Here is a 14,418-nt window from a genome sequence, read left to right as displayed (position 1 = left end):
AAGCAGCAGGCACCGCGCGGTGCCTGCCGCTTTGTGTACGCAAATGCGGTGCTTGCATTTTTAACATTGCGGCGGGTGTAGCTTGAAGCTGCACCCACCGCAATGTTAAAAATACAGGATGTGTCCGCCAGGGTGTCGGTCACATTCTAATTTGCACGGAGGGACCTCCGCTGCCCCTGCGGACGGTATCTCCTACTCTATGGTGGCGGACGGACTCAGGTCCGTCCGCCATCATAATCGGCCCCTATGTTTCTATGCAGCCGTTTTCGAGATAGTATATACACCGAGGTTATAATGCACCTCTACCTATATGTCCGACTGAGTCACAGACAACCAGGGATAATGGTCTCCGAAGGCTGCAGAGAGGCTCTGCTCATACAGGGGCACCCGCTCACATAAAACCCAGCACCCTGCCTTCAGGATTGTTAAGGCCTGCTATAGGGGTGACGTTTATGTTTTAAGTGTAGTAGACCAATAGATATAGTGAACCTTTATCCAAAGTAAGTGGTGCAAGTACCATCTTACACAGGCTGCAGTAGCAGACGTAGAGTTCCATTTTGTATGGCCTCTCATGGGTGGCATAATACATGCTTTAGCCCATGGGAGGCCTCTGGGGTACCTATGCCCTGGGAACATGTGTACCATATACTAGGGACTAATAAGGGTACCCCAGTATCCAATCTGGAGTGTACCAAAGTACATGTATGTCAATTTAAGGGAGAAAGCAGATAGGTTGGGGTCCTGATTAGCAGGATCCCAGTCAGACTCGTCAAAAACAGTGAGATATCAAGCAAAAAGTGGGGATAACCATAAGAAGCAGATGTTACCTTCCTACAGTTGTCAGGTGCATAAATATCAGTGATGTGTAGTGTGGGCAACACCAGCTTTAGGGCATTGCGACTGGTGCGACTGCACTGGGCGATGACCTGTCGAGGGGGGGCTGACATCAGGTGGAGGGGGAACTCTGTGTTTAACATTAAGTCATGATTGGAGAGATGAGGGGCCCTTTTGCCCGGTGGGGTAGTGAGAGCATCCGATGAGGCGGTCATGGGGTGAGGGGGTGCCAAAAATGACTGTCAGACCGGGTGCCGCCAGCACTAAAACCGGCCCTGAGTGTGGGACAAAGCCAATGTGACACTGACAGAGCTGGCTGACAAAATCTCAAGGTGACAAATGTCAGCGAACACATTCGAAATACTGGTTAGTGTTCAAGCAATAATTTAGAGCGCTAATGTTTAACACTTAAAAAAAACATTTTTCCATACAAAAAAACACGTAATAAAAGTAACTTAAATGAATTAAAATGAAAGGCCTAACATGATCACAAACAAAAAGTATTAAAACCAGACTTTTAATGACTAACTGACTAGATAAACACCTTGTCATCTTTCCTGTATTGATAACTGTGAGTGCATCCTACTCTTTGGCTCCATAGTCCCTCATATATTGCTTCATGCTGCTTTGTTTAATATGAGGCATAACGGGGAAGCCTAAAGACTCCCAAAACACTTCTTTCACCTCTCACACATTAATCTTCTACAAGTACAAAAGGGGGTTTCCAACATAACACTGTCATCCCTGCCTTCTTCACTTAAAAATAGTTCATTTGTAACCAAATGCAACCTCTCCTTAGTGCCTTCGGTACACTTTTTCATCCATATTAAACATATAATTTTGAATATACAAGAAGGAAATGCATTAACATCACTCTGTCTGGATCACTCTCCAGCCATCAAAATGCAGATGCCAGCTACAGTGTCATGAAAATACAAGTGACAGCCTCAAAACCTACACAATGGGTGTTAGACCTGGCATCATTGTCGTGGGTTTCACCTGTATTTTTGCCTTTGCTTCCTGTTATTTTGCTGTGTGTTGGACTTCGTTTTTGCTGGTCTAGATGCTTTGGGCACTTTGTCACTGCTGTTCAGTGCCAAACTGTAAGCGATCCCTCTGTAAATTGTTGTTCTGGATTGGTGATTCCATGATTGTCGTATTTGGTTTACTGTTAAGCTCCTAGTACAGTGCACTCTGTGCGTCCAGGGCCTGTAAAAAAAATGCTGCTCGTGAGCCTGAAGCACGGATTGTGCCACCTACACAAGCAGCCTTTCAAAGGTAACTCAAAACTGCCACTGCAGTGTCTGTACGCAGCTTGCCATGTGGACTCGGCAAGTGCACCCACTTGCCAGTCCCTAACCTTCCCTTTTTTTACATGTAAGTCACCCCTAAGGTAGGCCCAATGTACCCCTGTGGGTAGGGTGCAGTGTATGTGAAAGGAAGGGCATGCACTGATGTGTGTGTCATGTCCTGATAGTGAAACACTGCCAATTTTGTTTTTCACTATTGAAATGCTAACTGTACCATAGGATAGAATGGGATTTCATTTATAACATCTTATAATATAACTTCCCATTGGGACAAGATAGGACAGTAAAGTTTAGTATGCCTGAACTCAAAATATAAAGATGCATCTTTTAGTGAGGATGATTTGTACATTCTTTTTTTGAAAATACCACTTTTAGAAAGTAGGTATTTTCCTGCTTAGCCATCCCGTGTGCTTCTCCTGGTTTGTGTATTGACTGTCTGATTTTGGAGTGACAGGGACTGGGGATGTGCATTCGCTGTAGACAGCCACTAAGGGGGGTGGTGGGGTGAGGTGTGTCCAGCCTTTCCTGAATGAGTCAGTGCTGGGCTAAATAGACCTGGGCTACATTTAGAGTAGGGGGGTAGATTTCCTTTGACCTGAATGGGCCTGGTCCGCCTTACACAATGCTGTCCCCACCTCCTGTCAGGCATCTGCACCGGAGAGGACAGAACTGGTTTTGACTGAGCACAGGGCTTATCTGCCACCAGAGAACAAATGACATTTTGTTATAAAAAGTGGGGCCCAGACCCCAGACTTTTAGATTACTTCTGGAATTTAAGAGGAACCTTTGCCAAGGAGAAGAGCTGGAGAAACTGAGGAGAAGTACTGCCTCTTTGTTGTGTGCTGTCTGGGTTGGCCTACAGTGGTTGTTTCTGCCAAGGAAAGGACAAGGACTTTGCTGTGTGCTGTGTCCCCTACTTGAGGAACGTCTCCAAGGGCTTCAAGTAGAGCTTGCCTCCTGTTTTTGCAGTCTCAGGGATACAAAGACTTCACTACCAGCTCCCCTGAGCTCTCTTGCTGAGACTTCTGGCCTGCCAAGAGGTGCCTGTTGCTGCTCTGGGCCTCTGGAGGTTGTTCCTGCTTTTGGAATCGCTGCATACCACATCAAGTGCACCAATCTACAAATGCCAAGATCACGCTGTGCGACTGCAAGAACCAACAAAACGTGGGACCACAGCTGTTGCCACCGCTGCAGGGAGAACCGACGCATCCCCGATCCTCACACATCGCACCGGGCGCCAAGTCTACAAGGACACCGGGGCCGCTGTAAGAAACTGATGCATCACCTCACCGAACTGCAAGAAACCAACGCATCACTTCACCTTCAGTAATGAACCGATGCATCATCTCACCAGCGTGGTAGTAAGAAACCGACGCATCACCTCGACTGGAGTAAGGAACCGATGCATCACCTTCCCTGCACGTGCGGAACTGACGCATTACCTTCCCTGTGGCTGTTCTTGCTTTTGGTTTTGACGCATCCAAGGTACTTTGTGGGAAAAGTGTTGAAGCTGCAATTTGCTTTGAACAGAACTGTTTCTACCTTTTGAAAGTCATATTTGTATTACTGTATTGTGGATTTATGTTGTTTTGGTCGTGTTTGGTTTAGATAAAGATTACCTATTTTTCTAAACTGGTCTGGTGTTCATTTGTAGTGTTTTCACTGTATGCTCAAATGCTGTGTGCTCAAATGCTTTACACACAGCCTCTGAGATAAGCCTGTCTGCTGTTGTCAAGCTACCAAGGGGGCGAGAAGGGGTTATTTTAGAAGTGTATTCCTCTTACCCTGACTAGGAAGAAAGTTCCCTACTTGGACAAAGGTACCTACCTCAGCCAACTAGAGACCCTCATTTCTAACAATAGGAAAATACATCAATTTGTAAACTATTTATAAATGAATGTTTTTTAACTAGCTAGCCTTTCTTAAACATGAATGCAAATTGCTTTTTTAAACACTATATGGGTGACTACTTTTGTGAATAAACACAACACCTCATTTAATGGGGATGTTGCCATACCCAATAATTATTGCCAATATTTTGCTGAACACTGCAGTATTGGTGTAAATTATGGATTACTCTGATGTCCTTCTCAGCAGCTAATTAGTGTCTAAGCATGTCAATATGTTTGAATGATAAAAACAACAAAACAGACTACTTCTTAGCTTCAACGTTGCTCTTTGTTTGATCAACTCCTTTCCCTCAAAGGTAAACAAAATCTATTCGTTCTGATTGCAATTATGGTTCACTGTTAGCCGGATTACAAAGAGCGGCTTAAAAAATAATCATGTTTAAGACAAATGTGGTTCTGACCCCCACCTTCTCAACAACATAATAGAACATTTGTATTGTTTTTACTAAATACAACCAACCAGTATTGTCCAGTATTTACGAACTGTCTTCACAGAGTATGATACTGTACAGTCAACTGTTTATACTATTCCTGTAATCAATTGCAACATTTCATGTACTTTTCTGGGATGAAACACCTGGGACCTTTTTTTATGATGCACTTTAATAGTATTCTAGCAGTTTGGGCTTAGTGTCAATTAGGATATTTGTTGCTGCATACTGGTGGATTTTCTCACTATATTTGAAATTTTTAACATGTTTTGCATAGCCCCAGTGCACCTTTTTTATGTGTTTATTGAATTTTACGCAGATGGAAAGACAACTGCAACAAGCAGAGATCTGCGGCAACATGCGGCACATGCAAAAGATATATGCGGCACCTCTATGTCCGCAAAAAACACAGTTGATGGACAGAATGTAGAGCAATGTTTTTTGCAACCTCTATGTCCGCAACCAAATTGCCAATTATAAACACCATCATTTCAACCAAAACAGTATAACAAAGGAATCAGGAAAAAGAAAATACGCTCATGAGGCTGTGCAGAGGAGGTAAGAAATCAAGCCCCAGAAAAGGGGGTGGAGAGGTACACTAGAGAGGGATCCGCCAATTTGTGAGACACAAGTAATGTGTGTATACATGTCTTCTGATGAGTGGGGGGTAGAGGAGCCCATATCTGTCGAGAATGGGGGAAGGGGAGCACAGCACATACAGAAAGACAAGCCCTGGTGTCCCTCTTAGCACTAGTTGTGAGGGTCTCCAATGTCACCTCTACTGATGTCACAGCTGCCTCTACCTTGTAAGTTTCAATGTGGAGGTGATTAAGGGAAGCCCACTAAGCGCCTTTGAGGTGATTAAGGGAAGCCCTCTAAGCGCCTTTATAAGGCTCTCCTCATTGTGATCATTACCTCTGCACTGCCTTCTTTATGAGTCTAGGGCTTGGAAAACTCAGCCCTCCACGGCTTACCTCTTTTATCTGTCATGCTCTCTTTTGCTCATAGCGCCATAACACATTTTCTGTGATAGGTATTGTAGAACCAATCAATGTTTTGCCACCTGCGGCTAAGGGTCCCGCCCCATCACACTCTAGATACCTCTTCCCCTTGATCAATGCATCAGAGTCTATTGGACTATGTCACTCTGAGAGTACAGAAAACCTTCTCCACCACACAGTGATCCTGCAGCCATCTCAGTCTGCCACAGTCCCAAAGCTATCTTATGGTCTTGCCCACAAAGGACAGGCATCTGGTGCCACACAGTTTCAGTTAACTGTGGGTCAGCCAAACTCTGGCATCATGCCCCTCCACTAACCCAAAAGCTTGCATTTATGAAACTCTCATCAGATGCCCTGCTCCAAGACAGCACACTCTGTTTCAGACAACTCTGCCGTTAGTGCAGCTATAAGGTTGTTTTCCCGCTGCGTTCCCATTGGGAAGAGCAAGAGCGGGGTCCACTGCCTGGTGGAATCACTGCAAACACTGAAGAAATGTTCAGGTTCCATATCAGTTCAGGCACCTTAATACAACGCTTGACAGTACCTGTTCATCAGGAGGACGACCTAGTACCAAAACCTAACCAACACCATCTTCGAGCATGGTCAGCTCTGCCCGCATAGGTTTTTGTGCAGTAATATTTGCTCTTTCATGCAGCTGTGTTAGTTATGTGTACTCGTGACAACCTTATACAAAACATGCCAAAGTAAAGAAAAGTTTACTTACCAAATGGAAGTCCTGATAGAAGCTTGACTGTGAAAATTGGTGTAACTCCCGGCAATCTCATCAATCGCGTTATTTCTCTGATGTTAAAAACACTGCTTGACTTTGATGGAGCTGAGAGAAAAATACAAATTCTATACCTTAATTGTATATATTTTCTTGTCAGTAGACAGATTTGGGCACAGAGCCACCTTGGTTCCATATTCATTAATAAAAAAACTACAAGATTGCTGTTTAGTTTAACATGCTCAGGTTAATTGTTTGCATTCAAATTAGACTAACCCAGTAATCAGTTTCCCAAGCTATGCTCATCAATCTGAAAAGCTAATTATCTTGAAGCCGTAACTACACCTCTGCAAAACCACCTACTGCCTCAAGCACATAATCACAACACACCTTTAGTGTATATTGAATTTACTTCTTATCATACAAAAGAGGAGATGCCACACCTGTGCTCTTACAGATACTGGAAATAAGGTTACGGATGTAAATAAACCAGGGGAGGCAACAGCAGGTGGCAAGCGTGTTTTAAGAAACATGGGAACAGGGTGATGATATACATATATCCCCAATGGGTTCCTATGTCTTTTGGAGGAGGAGAGGCTTCTAAATGGGACAATTATATTGCAAAGGAGGGATCATGAATAGTGTGAATTACATACATCTGAGGATAATGTAGAGAAGAAGAGAGGAAGTCTACAAAGAGTGGGGCATTGTTGCTAAAGTTGGAAATTCCAATAACCGATTTGTGGCTTCATGGTAACAAGAATAGACAGGTGGAGCGCAGATAACATTGGGATTTACTCTAAAGTGCTGTAAATTTGGGACATAGGACAAAGTTGATGACCCGTCTGAGTAGTCTGAGTAGCATAAAAGTAAAAAAGTAAAGTCCACATTTGTAAAGCGCACAATCACCCGTAAGGGTCTCTAGGCGCTGGGGGGCCGTCGGGAAGATTAAGCGAGCTATTGCCCAGAGTCACATGGTGCTGGGCTTACCTGCCGCCGGAGCCGGGGATCGAACCGTGGTCCCCAGATTCCAGCGTCAGTCGCCCTGGCCGCGGCGCCACACCTCTTCCACTAGCATGGAGGTAGCAGCATTGACAGCTAGTTTTAGAGGGACTATTGAAGGTGCCACATGAAGATCACTGCCTTATCCCAATGAATAAGTCCTTTGGTCTGCCCTAAACCAATTTGCACACTAGTCAAAAAATGTTGTTTTCTTTCATATATTCTTCTTAAAAAACACATGCATCCTGCCTTCTTTCCTGTACTACCCCCTTAAGTGCTGAGGCTTTCCCTCCCAGTCCTGAGCCATGTTTGGCATTTTAGCGAGCATGCAGTAATGCCTGCATGTTTTTTCCATAAAAGATATTCAGGATTCAGGACAAATGGTGAAAAGTGTTGTACAAGAAGGTGGGTGCCCTTTTTTATGAAACATGGCTGCAACAAAATGTTTGCTGTGCCAAGATCACCCTCATCACAGCTTTCAGGAACAGACAAAGGTGTTAAAAAATGATTTTTTCCACCAAAGTTTTTATTTTTCTAAGTGTTTTTTTTTTAATTCCTACTTGCAGTTTGTGGGGGGGAAAGAGGCATGAAACCCATTGTTAAACTCGGAATGCCGTAACTTTCTGAAACTTAGAATACATTTGAAATCAGCAAGTAATCAGTGGTGTAGATTGCTCACGGTTTTCCCCAAAAAACGTATCATTGAAATAAAAAACTAATGAGCATAGGTAGGAAAAAATAGAAATTATGTTTACATCCATATTTTTGGGCTGTGATGGCCAATTTGCAAATGTAATATATTGTTAAAGCAGTGTGACTCTTCGGTGGCAGGGATATATAGAGACAGTGTACCAAGTTGTGGTGCAGCGCAGTGGAGCAATCAAATGTACATTGCGTGAGAGGGAGACAGGAGGGCAGTGTCATATCTACTATGATAACAACATCTGGTATTGTTTCTTCTGTGTACCTATTTTCTAAATCAGGTTTTCCTGTCGGCCCATAGGGTGTTTTAATGGAAAGTTGTTCATTTAAGTGACTCGAGAACTTATAATACCTCGATGTTAAATCAAATATACTGCTGCTAGGGGAGGGTGGGAGGCATTTGCACCTAAAAGATTGCACAATGCACTTGCACTTTTTGTAGGGGAGCTTTTGGTAGGCACCCCTCCGGAAATTGCACAGAGCATGTGCACTTTTGTATGATGGGGTAGTGCTTCTCCCTTTTCCCTAAGATTCTATTATAATTGTGATTAACTCTTCTGTGTACCTCTTTTTAAATTAGGTTCTCCTGACAGCCCATATTGTGTTTTAACTGAAAAATTACCTATTGCTTTGATATGACGTTGCCCAGCGTATAGTTTAGTCTACTGTAGGAAAAGGTCTTCTCTTTTAATTGCTGGTATTTTAGTATAAAATTGTACTTGTATTCTTACTTTGCATTTCTGTATGTAATGAACGATGTTTTATTTATGTACTTTATGTGGAATTCTTCGGAATTCTAAATCATAATAAATACTAATTGAATTGAATTACTATGATAACCACTTCTGCTCTCTTGCATAGCGCTGGCCTAAAATCAGGGTGCCTAGTGCCACAAACACACCTTTTTACCATCGTGCAAAGGTGTCCGCGTTATGTCTAGCATAGGATTTTACTGGAAGGGTACCCTTCCAATATAAAACACAATACTAAGACACAGATTACAACTTTTCCCACTTTGAATATGTGATGTACAGTGCAGCACAAATGCAAAGTTAGAAATGGTTGGAGAAATAAAATAATTGCTCCATTTTAACATCTGCCTCAAAGAGGTGTTAATGTTTGGCGTAAAGCCTTGCCTGCCATTGTTAGTAGTTAGATTTGGCATAAAAACACAATGGGAAGTTGCATGGGAACCCAGTGTATCATTCATGGAATGTCCCCCTGATGCTAGGTAATGCAAAACAGTGCAAAGTCCTGCTTTGCTTTACCTTTATGCTTGTTTCCGGTCCAGGGAAGACCTGGCTTGGCAGTCCGGGCTGGACTGTTCCCATGAGGCACATGGTCAAGACTGATTTGCATATAGCTGTGTCTGAACTGGGGTGGCTAAGTGAGCTAAAGAATGATGATGGATTCAACCCAGATCTGTGACTGGGGGTGAGTGTTTGAAAAATGTCAGCACTCCGTCCTTCATTACCTTGTGTTTGCTTTGCGTTACCTTCAGGCACCTTTTTAGCACAAAACTAATTTTGCACAGGAAAGTAAAATCCAAATACATTTTTTTCACTCCTTTGCATAACTCGGCCCACAATGTTAGTACATCTGCACTGTTTGTTGACTCGCCAAAAGCACAAGATACTCCATTTCGTTGGTCTCTCTGCTTCTGTACTCCAGGTCTGATAGCGCCGGGACACTCTGCTCGAGTAGCTGAGCGCTTTAAAAAACTCCCCTTAACATAACATAACATAACTCATAGCCATCAACCTAGCAGCAGCTTGCAATGATTTTTCATTATGTATGAAAATGCATACGTTCGTAAGGTAAACTCTAATAAATGTAAAAGAGGTGTGAAGGAAAGCAATGGGGTTTTTAAAGGTGCCAATGAATATGAGGTTTCCCATAACATCATATGATTTCATGGTCTTTTTGCAAATTGTGTTCTTTCTTGCAAACTGATTTACATTTGAAAGACATCAACTGAGAGAAACTATATAGCAAATACCAAATATTCTACTATTCTATTCTATTCCTACACTTCCCTAATAAAATGGGGTCCTAATTGTGTGGATGGAATGAGCACCTATAACAGGAAAGCCCCCAAAATGCAATGTGGAGTCGCCAAGATTTTAACTTTGAATTTTACTCTTGCTGTGGAAGTGCATAGCTGTGACATTTGGATCAAGCATCACTGGAATGCATGGGACATACCAATCCCATACATTTCTAAAAAGTAGACACCCAGAGAAGTAGGGAAACCATGCACCCACAGACATTTATGAAAACTAGATATACATGGAAGTCCAGGGTGATGTTGCTTGCATGGATCCCAATAAAATTTCTGACCCCGAATGCCCTTTGAAAACACTGAGGGTCATATTTATCAATTTTTCACGTAATGCAAGGCCGCAAGGTGCCTTACTGCTCTGTGCTGCGAGAAAGGGAGAGGACAGGAATGTGCCATATCTATCAAGATTTGCACTGGAGACACTTTTGCTGCCTACTGCCAACGCAGGCACCATGGTTTAAGGGTCCTTGTGTTGCAGGCAGGATTGTTTTTGTGCAGGTATATCTTCCTGCAAAAAAACAATCCTTTGAGACTTTCTTCTTTCTAAATGTGCTGTAAACTGCAGCACATGTAGAAAGATGAAAGAATTAGGAGAAATAAAAATATTTCTCCTGGGTACACCTTCCTTGGGAAGGCATAGCATGTTGATGCATTCCCAGGTCTACCGCTCATGGTAAATCTGGAATGCGCCACAATCCATGGGTGAATGCATGCGAACACCCACGCTCCACCCATGGAATGCCTCCCATGGGCAGAGTAATGGAAGGCAGTAACTTGCACTTCTAAGCGTTACTCCAGATTTACCAAGCACTGCAGGGCCATGCAAGGTGGCCTTGCGTGGCTTGGTAAATCTCCTCTAGGGTTTGTGTCGCCCTTGCATTACCTTACGTGTCGCAAGTGTGACGCAAAACTTTAATAACTATGGCCCGATTGTCTACTAAAATCACAGATTTTCTCATGTTTCAATGGTTGAAAATTGTGAAATCTCCAGGAATGGACAAAAGTCCTGTCATCCAGAGTTCCCATACTTCTTATGAAAATCGTACCCCACTTATGTGGGTGAGCCTATCGCCCACAACAAGAACCAGTCAAAACTTAGATCATGAGTCATCAAAGTAGAGTCAATGTGATCTTCAGAGAAGAATAGTTTTGGTCTGCTCCCATGGCATGGGTTAGGGCCACCACACTTGAGGAAGGGCGGGGGGGAGAGTAGTGTTTTTTTATCAACCGAAGTATCGGAATGCAGGGTGGCAAGACATCAGTTCCAGATTTCTTTGCCATTAATATGTGGAAATTGTGTGTGTTTGACCAATACTATGAAATTCTCAGGCATTCTGGGTACAAAAATGTAATGACATTCAAGCAAGCCACACCACCCTGGATTTCGCTGGGTGACTAGGTCCAGAAAATCCCAGGTTTGAAAGTGTTCCCCGGTTGCTATATGACCCCAAACTGTTGCAGCCATGCTTCAGGGAAAGAGAGGAAACTGAGGTCTTTAGGCATAGTTTGGACATTTGCTGAACACACAAACATGCTGGGATCCAGACAAGTTACACCACCCTAATTCCCCTGGGCCTTTAGATGTCAGAAATGCTGGCCCCATGATGAAATGTTGCAACTATTCCAAGTGGATAGTGAGAGGCAGCTGTGTTTGAGGCATATTTTTCCTATTTGCAGGATATTCTGTGCAAAAAAAATGTTGGGTCTCTAGATTTTTGGGAAACTGGGATTTCTATGGTTTAATATTTTCAACATATGTGGTGGAGAAATAGGGTAAAACCCCCATTCTGCCACCATGGATGCATAAGTACTGTCTCGTGCAAAAGTGTGGGGCTTGATGCGAAGACGGTCAAGTGACTCACTAGCCCTTTTAACTACTCTATGGTCTCCTCTCACAAGGATCTTTCGGTGAACTGTATTTAATTCCCACTTTAAAACTGGGATTTCTGGAAGTTATTAGTATTTTTATTACACCAATGCTAATATCAGTAGGAATTTTAAAATTTCTAATAATAATTATGATAATTATCAACATTTTACTATCTCTAATGATAGTCTATAATAATTATTATTATTGTTGTTGTTAGTATCATCATCATGATTGAGGTAAAAAATATACAAACGGAAAACGACAGCTATGGGACTTTTAAGTAGGTACCAAAAACTACTAGTAATTAAGAGAACAGAAGAAGTGAGTAGTAAGTGGCAGTGGCCTTAAGTTAAGCAACCAAAAGGTAAAATGTAGTGAGCTAATGAAGAGAAGGCAGCTGCAAAGTGGGAAGTAATTGGAGTTTCAGAAGGACAACGGTGGCACATGATTGGTGATTGGTCTGCCTTCTTGAGTGGCTTGGGACACAGGCAGGTGACTCTTTAGGTTTCTGGAGTGGTGTGGCCATTGCACACAGAACAGTGAAAGAAGGTGTGATGTGAGGTGTGCCACATTAGCATCTTGGGCAAAGTCATCCATGGTTGGTGTACTTGATGTCGCCATTTTGAGGATGCCCCAATCTACATCTCAATCAAGTGCTGATGTATTGGATATTGTATTGTATTGTATTATAATTGCATTTATATAGCACTTACTACCCCTGATGAGGTGTTGAAGTGCTTTTCCGGTGAGTAGCACACTACTCCGGAACCCATAAAAGATTAGTAGTGAATTAGTATAGTGAAAAACTAAAGTAATTTGAGTGGTGGATATGTTATTCTGTTATTTAGATTGAGAATGATAGTAGAGAGATAGAAGAGGGAAGAAGATTTGCATTTAAATAGCACTTGCTACCCCTGATGAGGTGTTGAAGCATTCTTTCTGCGAGTAGCACGCTACTCCGGAACCCACAAAGGATTAGTGGTGAATTAGTATGGTGAAATATAAAAGTAATTTGAGTGGTGGATATGTTAGTCAGTTATTTGGATTGAGAAGGATAGCGGAGGGAAAGAAGAGGGGAAAAGGTTTGCTTTTGTATTGCGCGTGCTACCCCTGATGAGGTGTTAACGCACTTTTTCGGTGAGAAGCACGCTACTCCAGAACCCACAAATGATTAGTGGTGAATCAGTGGCGTCACTGGGGTTGGTGTCACCCGGTGCGGGTAACTCATGGTGTCACCCCCTCATGACTTACCGCATGGACCACCTCTGTCGGAAATGTACGGTGCTATGTACTGTCTTACTCCCTCTTGCTCCCTCTCTCTGTCTAGCTCCCTCTCTCTGTCTTACTCCCTCTAGCTCCCTCTGTCTCCCTCTCTCTCTGCCTTACTCCCTCTAGCTCCCTCTCTCTCCCTTACTCCCTCTAGCTCCCTCTCTCTCTGTCTTACTCCCTCTAGCTCCCTCTCTCTGTCTTGCTCCCTCTAGCTCCCTCTCTCCCTCTCTTACTCCTTCTACCTCCCTCTCTCTCTGTCTTACTCCCTCTTGCTCCCTCTCTCTCTGTCTTACTCCCTCTAGCTCCATCTCTCTGTCTTATTCTATCTAGCTCCTACTCTCTCTCTTACTCCCTCTAGCTCCCGCTCTCTCTCTTATTCCCTCTAGCTCCCTCTCTCTCTCTTACTCCCTCTAGCTCCCTCTCACTCTGTATTGCTCCCTCTAGCTCCTTCTCTCTCTCTTACTCCCTGTAGCTCCCTCTCTCTCTGTCTTGCTCGCTCTAGCTCCCTGTAGCTCCCTCTCTCTCTATCTTACTCCCTCTAGCTCCCTCTCTCTGTCTAGCTCCCTCTCTCGCTGTGTTACTCTCTCTAGCTCCCTCTCTCTCTGTCTTACTCCCTCTAGCTCCCTCTCTCTGTCTAGCTCACTATAGCTCCCTCTCTCTTGCTCCCTCTAGCTCCCTCTGTCTCCCTCTCTCTCGGTCTTACTCCCTCTAGCTCCCTCTATCTCTGTCTTACTCCCTCTAACTCCCTCTCTCTCTGTCGTACTCCCTCTAGCTCCTCTCTCTGTCTTCCTCCCTCTAGCTCCCTCTCACTCCCTCTAGCTCCCTCTCTGTCTTACTCCCTTTAGCTCCCTCTCTCTCTATCTTACTCCCTCTAGCTCCCTCTCTCTGTCTAGCTCCCTCTCTCTCTGTCTTGCTCCCTCTAGCTCCCTCTGACTCCCTCTCTCTGTGTCTTACTCCCTCTAGCTCCCTCTCTCTCTATCTTACTCCCTCTAGCTCCCTCTCTCTGTCTAGCTCCCTCTCTTTCTGTCTTGCTCCCTCTGGCTCCCTCTGACTCCCTCTCTCTCTGTCTTACTCCCTCTAGCTCCCTCTCTCTGTCTAGCTCCCTCTAGCTCCCTCTCTCTCTGTCTTACTCCCTCTAGCTCCCTCTCTCTGTCTAGCTCCCTCGAGATCCCTCTCTCTCTGTCTTACTCCCTCTAGCTCCCTCTGTCTCTGTCTAGCTCCCTCTCTCTCTCTGTCTTACTCCCTCTAGCTCCCTCTGTCTCCCTCTCTCTCTGTCTTACTCCCTCTAGCTCCCTCTCTC

General features: G+C 43.8%; 1 protein-coding gene across 3 annotated transcripts in view; it reads right to left on the bottom strand.

The window, feature by feature from the left end:
- SLC67A1 (solute carrier family 67 member 1) overlaps positions 1-14,418 on the bottom strand; it is a 1,118,404-nt gene that overhangs the window by 350,223 nt on the left and 753,763 nt on the right. For all 3 annotated transcript variants that reach the window (XM_078682895.1, XM_078682893.1, XM_078682894.1), the window contains exon 7: positions 6,211-6,321. In XM_078682895.1, the coding sequence (XP_078539021.1) occupies positions 6,211-6,321 (111 nt within the window). The remainder of the gene's footprint in view (positions 1-6,210; positions 6,322-14,418) is intronic.

The sequence above is a fragment of the Lissotriton helveticus genome, chromosome 3_1, assembly GCF_964261635.1.
Source record: "Lissotriton helveticus chromosome 3_1, aLisHel1.1, whole genome shotgun sequence".
In the NCBI taxonomy this organism is placed as follows: Eukaryota; Metazoa; Chordata; class Amphibia; order Caudata; family Salamandridae; genus Lissotriton; species Lissotriton helveticus.
The sequence above is the reverse complement of the archived record's forward strand: the minus strand, read 5'-3'. Positions and strand labels throughout refer to the sequence as shown.